Source organism: Capsicum annuum, unplaced genomic scaffold (genome assembly GCF_002878395.1).
Source record: "Capsicum annuum cultivar UCD-10X-F1 unplaced genomic scaffold, UCD10Xv1.1 ctg78397, whole genome shotgun sequence".
Classification (NCBI taxonomy): domain Eukaryota; kingdom Viridiplantae; phylum Streptophyta; class Magnoliopsida; order Solanales; family Solanaceae; genus Capsicum; species Capsicum annuum.
Window position 1 is genome coordinate 1 of NW_025888884.1, and position 10,894 is coordinate 10,894.

The following is a 10,894-nucleotide window of genomic DNA, read 5'->3' on the forward strand; positions in this document are numbered from 1 at the left end:
GTTTTTTCTTACTAATGGTTTATCCATACCAAATTGTTCACAGAAATCTCCTAATTGGGATTTTTCTCTGAGTTTGTCGAGCTTAATCTGTTTGGCTAATTTTAACTCGTTGCAAAGGGCTAAGCCTTCTTGAGTACAAGCTACAATAAGCTGACCATAAGTTTTTTCTGAGTACTGAACTTCGCCATAAGATTCTCTAAGTGATTTTATATAATATAATATAATATAATATAATATAATATAATATAATATAATATAATATAATATAATATAATACTGAAACAGTTCTAATTACCCATAATCAAACAGAGTGGACTACTAATATTTTGATTTTTATATATTATAATATAGTGTGTAATTTTGTGCTTGACGCTTTATTTTCTTAACATAACTTTTACTCCTACTAACTTTAGAAAAACAAATATAACCTTCATAACCGAAGCTAGATCCTAAAAATTTAACGTTCTAATTTTCTGATGATTGACGCTTATTGTTTTTTACCTTAAAAATAGAAGACAATTATAGCTTATTTCGCCTATTTATTGTGCGTGTCAATCATGATGGTCAGAAAAATAATTAAATATATACCAAACCGGTTAATTGATTAATTTCTAGGTTAAGGATTTTAAACGTTCATATATATATATATAGATAGATAGATATATATATTATTTAAGAGATGTATATATACCTTTAAAGTAAGTTAAAACCAACTTGTTTTTCTAAAACATATGTTCTGACAACAAATTTCCATCGAAAATATTTTCCTCCTAAGACACCCTAATTGCAACTAGATACCCACCCCTCCCTACCCCTATGGATACAGTCTACGATAAAGTTTAAAGCCGCCGGTCCTATATATTCGGCCTATTCATTCCTACCATGACACGCTGGGCACATTATATAAAACTTGCACGGAAGAACTTCCATTTTTCTTCTTTTTTTTGGGGGGGGGGGGGGGGGGAGGAGGGGAGTCAAAATAGTAAGGTGGTAAGATGGAGCAGGTAGACAAGAGTGGGGGTTGCTCATATGATAGTTACCCTCCTGACATTCCCTTAATACTTCCTCCATTTCGAAATAAGTGGATTATTGAGGTACTTATTTATGTTTCAAAATAAGTGAATCATTGATTTTCTTTTCAAATTTACCATTATGATTTGATAATCAATTAACTTTTGAAAAGATATTACAAGGTCAATTTTTTTTTTTGGGATAAAAATAAAAAGTTGTGTTAAATTTATGTCTTTAGTGTTTTTTCTTAATTTGTGTGTCAAAATTCAACAATTCATTTATTATAAAACAGAGAAATATTAAAATTGTGTATTTGAGTTATCAAAAAAGTTGTTTATCCTAAAAATTATACAGTTGAATTTGTATATAAGATTATAAGCATCTGCATTAAATCTAGGAAAATTTATGTACGTTACCAAATTAATTGTTTATGTAACAAAAGAAAATGCAAAAAGATAATAAACAAATCGATGTATGAAGTCTTGAACGACATCCTCTGACAACGAGGATGCCTTCCTCGAGAACTGTAGCGCACAAACAAAAGTAAAGGACAGATAAATGTTAAAAAGCACACAAGAAAGTATATTATGTTTGCTTAAAGTCAAATTTCAGATGTTTTTACAAATGAAGGACACATGAATAGTAACCTTGTGGAAATGGTGTCCTAAGGCGATCCCCACAGTACTGCTAGGTGTTTTATCTGCAGGCGCTACACTATTTACGTGTTCACTTTCCTAATAGTTATGACATTGGTGTCCCTTTCCTTCTCTTCTATGTCCTTTTTTCCTTGTTGAACTGGGGCTCTAATCGTGACGAACATCCAAATCAATAAAGGCATGAGATGATCCCATAGCTTTACGCCCTTACATCAAAAACATCATAAGAGAAAGAATTTGCGGAAGCAAATTCATAAAATTAAAAGTTCAATAGGCCATTATAATGTATTTCATAATTTGAAAAACTAAATCTGCAAACAACAACCCAATACTATTTGCAAAGCCTCTATTCTTAAAACGTCTAAGACATGACCATTTAAACTTTTTTCCCTTCACAAAAAGTTTTTTCTTTAGATAAAATCATCTTTTCACTATTTTTCCTAATATTTAAGAGTTGAAAATTAATTAAATATAGTTATGATAAAATCTTTCCATAATAAGAAACTAACCTAAAATAAACCAAACTCTTAACTAATACACCTTTGTCAGGTTTCTTTTCCCCCAAATTAAGTCTAATCCAACGAAAAACTCTACTAAATTCACTGTCCCAAACTGTCCAACCACCACATCCCTACTAACACACAAAAATTCAATACTAATTAATCCTAAGCTCTAATTACCCCTTCCTCACGTCACCTAAACATCCTCATACTACTACTATAAAATCATTAGCCCCACATGTTTCAACAGACTTACCACTAATATCAAATTACTCCCTCACGTAAAATTTCAAAACAATCATCACATTACTTCCTCAAGCTACCCACTCCAAAACAGTCACCAAGCAACTCCCTCAAATCCTATTTTGAGGGTTTTTCATGGTTTCAAGCTCGTCACCTTTGAATGCTAGCTAGTTATCTTAAAAAGAGTGTCAAACCAACAAAGGTTAACTATTTTGAAACAAAGAGAAAAGAGTACTAACTAGACCTCTCACAATTTTCGAATAGAAATATGATTTCTTAAAATTTGATTTATTCCAACCAATTTGATGACTACCTTTTTCTATTGGCTTGAAGTGCTTTAAATAGTGAAAAGCTAATAACTTAACGTGATTAAAGTCAAGAGTCTAATTAGAGACTTAAGACTTTTAACAAAAATAAAGTTAATTGCTTGTCATGATGCTACAAAGTCAAACATTCAAGATTTCAAGTTCTCAAAGTATATTATTTGGTCATAATGGCTATATTCTTGAATTTTAAAGAGCCAAAAATATCGGAAATTGTCAATTATTATTTCTAACAGCATATGTAATTATTTTGATCAAAGGCAGAAATGTTAGAGAATTGTCTCATCATAAAACTTGCATGACTTCTGGGTCCGGTCTCTTTTACTTGAACCAATTATAATGACCATTGTAGTTTCTAGATTTAAAGAATTAAAAATACATCTAAGTTATTCTTATTTTTTAAGTTTCATATCTAAACTATTTGAAGTATGAGTTTCCTACATGAACTATCATTCAATGGTTAATGAAACACATCTAAACACTAACGTTTGACAGTAAAATCTTCATTACCTGATATTTATTAATGGATATATTAGTTGACACATTATCTTTTATTTTTCTTAATATTTTCTAATGGATTTCTTTAAAATCTCTCTCCCCTTCCGAGCGAGAGATATCGACGCCACAATTGAGAAAATGGAGAAAAGGATATCGAATGTTGTAATGGAGCATAAATAAATTTATGCGGTGATAATATTTAGGATAACTTACATAAAATCCTATACTTAACACCTATTTACTCCTTATTCCAACTTTTATCAAAATTACATATAATTTCAGAATTTGCTTCATTCGGATACATAACTCAACGTTTGATAAATCTTGAAATTCACTTCACCCGAATACATAGCTCAACGTCTGATACATTCAGCTAGACGATATGTTAGGTAATAATTAAGTGCGATAAAAATGAAAAAAATATATGTTTTATTCCTTTCGGATTTTATTTTAAAGAAAATGATTTTTACCTTTTTAAAACTATTTCAAAAATTCAAGAAAATCTTTCGAAATAATCTTAAAGAAATTACAGAGTCGCCACTTGATTTTTTTATAGAAAATATCAAGAAAACTTAACGATATTTCAAAGACTCAAAAACAGAAATAAATGTTCGAAATTAGAGAAACTGAGTAAGGGTTCAATTAATGCCCTAAGAAGGTTTTTACGGCACTTAGGAGCATCCGTTTTAAAACGGTTCACCAAAAAATTTATTTTTTTTTACTAACTTTAGAGGGTGACTAAATTTGCGAAAGAGTTGCTTTTACAAAATCATTCATTTGCATGTTTAAAAACTGACATTTGTTTATTCAAACGAGAGGTAGTATACTTGAGTTAGAAAAAAAGTTAAAGCATGTTTCATTTAATCCAATATTAATTTTTAAAAAATTACGAAATATTTCGTTTAGGCTAATTTTGAGAGAAATTATAAAATATTCTACTTGAAAATTTTCTTTTACTTAATTCATAGTTAATTCATAATTATTACTAAGAAAAAAGTTATGAAATATTATTTCTACTTGAATTAAGGAAAAACCTATTTAAATTAGGTGGCACACTTAGATTTGAGAAGAAAATAAGTTGTTTTTTTATGGAAAAAGAGGATTATACAATTATTTACTATTATTTATTATTGTTATTACAAAAAAAAAAAGGTAAATTTAGTTATAAAAACACTTTTGAAAAATGTTAAAGAAGATATAATGTTAAAAAGTATTTTATCAATTATGGGTGGTACAATTTACGACAAAAAAAGTTAACTTCTTGAATTTGAAGATAATTATTTTAACCCAAGTAGGTTATTAGCCATATGATCAAAACAAATGACGTTTTGGATGAAAGTACTTATACTTTTTGGGGGAAGGCCAAAAATAGCCTCTCGGCAAAAAAAAAAAAAAACGAAAATGACCATGAATTCAAAATCCCATTTCTTAGCCATTTCGATAGTTGCGCAACTTTTTTTGACTTTTCCTTTTTTTAAAAAAAAATAAAAATTGCTGATTTTGTATTTTTTGTTTTACTTTTGTTGTTGCTCTTTTTGCTTCTTTTGTTGTTGTTGTTGTTGTTACTTTTTGGGAGAAGGTCAAAAATAGCCTCTCGGCAAAAAAAAAAAAAAAAACACGAAAATGACCATGAATTCAAAATCCCATTTCTTAGCCATTTTGGCAGTTTTGCAACTTTCTTTGACTTTTCCTTTTTTCAAAAAAGAAATTGCTGATTTTGTATTTTGTGTTTTACTTTTGTTGTTGCTCTTTTTGCTTCTTTTGTTATATAAAGTGTATAAATTGTATTTGTTTTTCGTTGTTGGGTTTTTTTTTTTTTTTTGCTAGTTGTGTTTTCTTTTTTTCCCCTTTTTTTGTGGTTGTGCTCATTTTTTTTTCTAAAAAAATGATATTTCTATTTTTTTTTTTAATTCTATCAATAAAAGAATCAAATAAAATTTTGTAGTTCTTTTTTAAAATAATCAAATACTAATTATAATGTCGTAACCAAATAAAATTTTTAAGTTTTTTGAAATATAATTTTTTAAAAATAACATATTTTAACGACACATATACATGTTTTATTAAATGATGATACAATTTTTACACATATTTTGTAAATATACATATTCTATATAATAGTTATACAACAATGATACTATTATATAGAATATTTTGTACATATACATATTCTATATAGAATACCTACATAAATGGACATTACGTAAGAGCGTACCATCAAATCAATGGAAAAGCCTAATAATTTAGGCTTAAAAGGTGCTAGCAAGTTGTCAAATTGACGACTTATCAATACCCCCAAACTTAAACTATTGCTTGTCCTCAAGCACCCAAAACTAACTCAATGAGATAGGGTATCTAGCTCAAATCCACCTAGAAGAAAGCTATACTAAAGGAAGAGGCTAACAAAACTCTATAAACACTTTCCACACATGTCATGGCAACAAGTAAACCAAAACTTTTCAATAAGCGCATAATACTGAAGCAAGGATGCAAGTGTGTGTCAAATAATTTTTTCAAATCACAAAACATCTTAAGGTAAGACACAAAATCCTCAAAGATTGTCTCAATCTTCACAATGCAACTTACTTCACTTATTTACCCAAACCGGTAGTAAAATATCACCCTCTACCCACAAGTACCAATGCCGCTCACATGCAAGAGTTAGCTCCACATACCAAAGATATTTCAATTCTTAAGGGATCTCAAATAAAAAAAGAATTCACACTCACCCTTACAAAGAAATTCAAGTACATTGAATAGAACCATAGGCTTGCCCTTTGTGTTTTTCGCCACTAATGTAGACTAACTTAGTTTGGAATCATCAAGGTCTTACGGGTCAAGATGAAGGTTTAAGATGCAGGAAGGAATATATATGCATCAAGTGACTAAAAGACCTCCTTCAATACAATCGCTCAATCCTTTCTACCTCCAAAATTTTCAAACCACCCACCTTATTCTTTTTCAAATCATTTTCCATATTTTCCTAACTTTTTGTTTAGCATTTACCAAACCATTCAAAGCCACCATTTTCTTTCTTTCACTTCTTTGACTTTTTCAAGAGATTTTCTACCTATAAGCCTTTCTTAGCCCCGTACTCATTCAATTTTTTTTTTCAAGTTGTACGGGCTAGGCTATTCAATTTTATCATCAAGCACATCTCTTGTCTTTTAAGCACATGTATTGACATCCTTACATACACCTTTCTTATCTTTTCTTTGATCATCTTCTCCCAAATTCCCAACCCCCCAAACTTAGGCTTTTGCCTATAATTAATTATCTAGAATCATGCAACGCATCAAAGAAGGGTAAGTGCCAAAAGAGAGGTTTTCAAATGGGTTTAGGTGTTTTAGCATGGTTATCATTACAATAAGAAAGAACAAAGGGCGAAAAAGTTCAAATGGGTTAACTAGGGAACAATGTTAAGGTGAGAATTTGGCTATGTGACGGGTCAAAAAGGGCCTTGGGTCATCCTCCAAACTAAGCTTGCCTAGAATTTCACTTTGAATATACTCAGGGTAAGTTCTAGACTACACAAATGCAAAAGAATTATTCAAAAATATCACCACTCATGGCATCATACTCAGAGGGCAAAAAGTTAGTCTCCTAACCAATTTGAGCAATTTGGGCTTCATAAATTACTCCGAATCAACGACTTATCCTTGTAAAGAGAGAGCCAAAAATTGAGTTTAATGGTCTCACCCAAAAGAAAACTCAAGACATCCTTTATCTTACACCTATATTTTTGTTTTTTTCTCAAAAACATTCTATTCCTTGCCAATGACATTTTGAAAGTATTTTTAAATTTTTGCTTCTTCCTAGTTAACCAAAATGACTAGATAGTTCACCTAAGGATGTCGCCTCGCCATCCCTCATGGGTGAATTATCACTCAGTTTGACAAAGAAACTAAACTAAACTAAAAATAAAAGATCAAAAGAAAGAGAAAATAAAAATTTGCTCCTTAAGAAAGAATCAAGTTTCGAAGAAAACCCTTGGAGTTTATTAGACACGTATATACAAAAGGCGACAAGAGCAATGCGCACAGTCGGATACCACATTTAAATTAAGCGCATGACACAAATTCAAAGTAATAAAATAGAGTATGTCTACACAATTTATCAAACCACATACCATAAAATGAGACAGTAGGTACCAACTATCAAATGAATCATAAAGATACCCCACCCCCACTAAAAACATTGCATTGTCCCCAATGCAGAAATAAAAGAGAGTAAAGAAGGGTAAAGACTTCCTGTGGCGCACTAGGCGCTCGAGTCCATGTTGGTGAATGATCATACTGTCTCAATAGGAGCCTCATCAAAATGGGCTCCTCTCATCGAGTCTACTATGAAGGGTGACTCATCATCCCTAGATAATTTCTCATGGCAAATTTTTCATTGGAGACATACCTATGAGAAATAAACAAAACAAAACCAAAACAAAAGACAAAAGGTACAACATATTTTTGGAATTTTGTAAGTCAAGAAAGGAAATAAAGATAAGAAAAGAAAATTGTTGAAAGATGCAAGATAACTCATCACTAGAGTCCATGGGTTTCATTTATTACAACACTTAATCGTTTAGACACGACATTGTCTCACATTCTTCACATTTCTCAAAACTAGCTCATAGGACATCCATAACCTCCAATGGAAATAAGAATGAACAATACCCTTAAGAATGATGTCATCCAACTATCATAGGGCAAGACAAACATTCATGTATTCCGGTTAGGCTTAATGACCAACAAGAACAATGGATGCCCTATTTCTCAACAATTTCCCTCAACCAATGACTACCAAACATTTCATTATTAGGTCAATTGGACCCAAAACAATGCATAAGAAATGACCACACCATTTCCTAAGGAAAGTCACATTGGCCATAACAAGCATACAACATATTCCTCTCTTAATGTCATTTCATCAGACACATAGTGGGCATGCCAATCAAGAACTTGGAAGAAAGAGAATAAGAGCACAAGAGAGCAAGATTATTTCACCAAATAATCTCTAAACATACTTAAGATGCTCATATTATCGTACTTGAGCCACCCACCACACAAAATAAGTAAGAAAGGCTTTAATGGACATTTATCAAGAAAATGGTGCACTAACTTCATTTAAGAGAGTATCATGAATCAAACTAGTGAAGCAAGACACCAATGACCACATAATTATTTCAACAAGTATTAATCATCTCAATAAGGTCACAAAAATGCAAATTCAAGTGATCAATCATAATGAGGTCTAAGGCACAATGTCCATTTCCAAGAGAATTTAAAAATAACATCATGAGAGAGCATACCTTTCTTGATTTAAGAGAGGAGAAAAATTAAAGCACAAGCCCAAAGGAATGATCTCACTTTTTGTTAGTTCAATTGTTGGTGAAGAAGGAGAGATTGTGAAGTTTGAGAGAAAAGAGCCGTTGGAAGATAGTTGTGATGGAAATATTTAGGTGTTAGACTGATTTTGACTTGTTTTCACGTGTTTAAAGAGCTTTTCCGTTGACCGGGTCGGGTCAGCCCAAAAAAATCCGACCTGTTTTAAAGATACCCAACATTTTAAACTTACCTGTGCGCCAAATGATTTGAACATGTGACTGGACTGCTGAACCAGTTCCAGCGCATACTTGGACAGTTTGTAGCATCTCCTAAGTCATTTTTTTAACCAACCTGCACCCCTAATGCGATGGACCTGCGCCTGGACTGCTTGAGCAGCTCCAACGCAGGTTGGAAAAGTTTACATCCAAAAAAAACTGTTATTGTTGCGTTTAAGGTGCGATGGACCTGCGCCTAGACTGCTCAAGTAGCTCCAGCGCAGGTCGGGACAGTGAGCACAACTTCTTGGCTTCCATTTTTAGGCTACCTGCGTGCAAGATAAGCCTATCCTGCGACTAGAATGCTATAGCAATTCCAGCACAGGTCTAGGCAGTAAACGACACCCAGGTTGCGCTCTATCTGCTCCTCACCTTTGGCTAACCTACTCAAGAAGGTGCAGCGCAGGTCATTCCAGCTTAGCCCACGATTTTTCTTCACGAAGTTCTTAGTTTAGAGCTTAGTTTCAAGTCTCCGAATCAATCTTCTCATACCCCAAATTTTATGAAATCACCTGCAACAACCAAAACTAAACTAAGATGTGAATAAAAATTGTTAAAAAAATATTAAGAAAAATTCCTTGGGTTGCCTCCCAATAAGCATCGTAGTTATAGTCGTGGCAAGACATCAATTGCTCATAATTTTGGATCTTTTAAGCGAAGCAACTTAACTTTAGTCGCTCTGGGTCCACCCACATGATAATGTTTCAATCGTTGGCCATTCACCATAAATTTCTTCTCGTGATCTTCCAACTCAATAGCTCCACTCAGGTAAACATTTGAAATTACAAACGGGCCCGACCACTTCGATCTAAGCTTCCCCTCAAAGAGTTTCAATCTTGAATTGAAGAGAAAGACATCATCACCCACACGAAACTCTCGCTTTAAGATTTTGGCATCATGCCATCTCTTCATCTTCTCTTTGTACAACATGGAGCTTTTATATTCCTTGAGCCAAAACTCGTCCAACTCATGAAGTTGATTCACTCTCGATTTTGAAGCATCCTCCCAATCCATATTCAACTTCTTCAAAGCCCATAAAGCCTTGTGTTCTAACTCAATGGGTAAGTGACAAGCCTTCCCAAACACCAATTGGTAGGATGACATACCAATAGGAGTTTTATAGGCCATTCTATATGCCCAAAGAGCATTATCGAGTTATCTCGCCCAATTCACACGACTAACATTCACGGTTTTCTCAAGGATGAACTTGATTTCACGATTTAAAACTTCAACTTGGCCACTAGTTTAGGGATGATAAGGAGTAGTAACCTTATTCTTCACCCCATACTTATCAAGCAAAGCACCCAAGACCCGATTACAAAAATGAGAGTCGCAATCACTAATAATTGCCCTTGGAGTCCCGAACCTTGTAAAAATGTACTTTTTCAAGAAAAAGGTAACACTTTTGCCTTCGTTGTTCGGTAAAGCAATGGCTTCTACCCACTTTGAGACATAATCGATGGCTATCAAGATAAATTTATTACCATATGAGCTCATAAAGGGACCCATGAAGTCGATCCCCCCCACATCAAATAGTTCAACCTCGAGATTGGGCTTATCTCATGCCTTCTCGAAAGACCACCTTGCATTTGGCATTGAGGGCATGTTTTGACCATTTCATAAGTATCTCTATGAAGGGTAGGCCAATAATATCCACTTTGAAGAGCCTTAGCGGCCGTTTGGATCCCAACATGATTTCCACCAAACAGAGAGGAGTGACAAGCCTCAAGAATATCTATCATTTCCGCTTCCATGACACACCTATGGATCACACCATCTGCACACTCCCTAAACAAGAATAGTTCATCCTAAAAATACTTTTTCACATCAAATAGGAGCCGGTTTTTTTATAATGGTTTAGCTCGTCGGGAAGCACACCACTCATAATATAGTTAGCATAATCCGCATACCAAAGTGTAATGCTTCCCGAAAGTGACATGACTAGCTCATTGGGAAAGGTGTCATCAATATCAATCTCACCCAACCTCTCACGATTGGATTCAAGGTGAGAAATGTGGTCGGCTACTTGATTTTCGCACCCCTTTGGATCTTTCACTTCAAAATCAA

The 10,894-nt window shown here is 33.2% G+C and overlaps 1 protein-coding gene across 1 annotated transcript; it reads right to left on the reverse strand.

The window, feature by feature from the left end:
* Positions 1-9,460: 9,460 nt before the first annotated feature.
* LOC107856776 lies at positions 9,461-9,955 on the reverse strand. Its single transcript, XM_016701750.1, has one exon. The coding sequence runs from the start codon at positions 9,953-9,955 to the stop codon at positions 9,461-9,463; it is 495 nt and encodes a 164-aa protein (XP_016557236.1).
* Between the last annotated feature and the right edge of the window lie 939 nt (positions 9,956-10,894).

What these genes read in the sequence shown, in the direction of transcription:
- LOC107856776 (XM_016701750.1), bottom strand. Translation starts at nt 9,955, where the DNA reads ATGGCCTATAAAACTCCTATTGGTATGTCATCCTACCAATTGGTGTTT.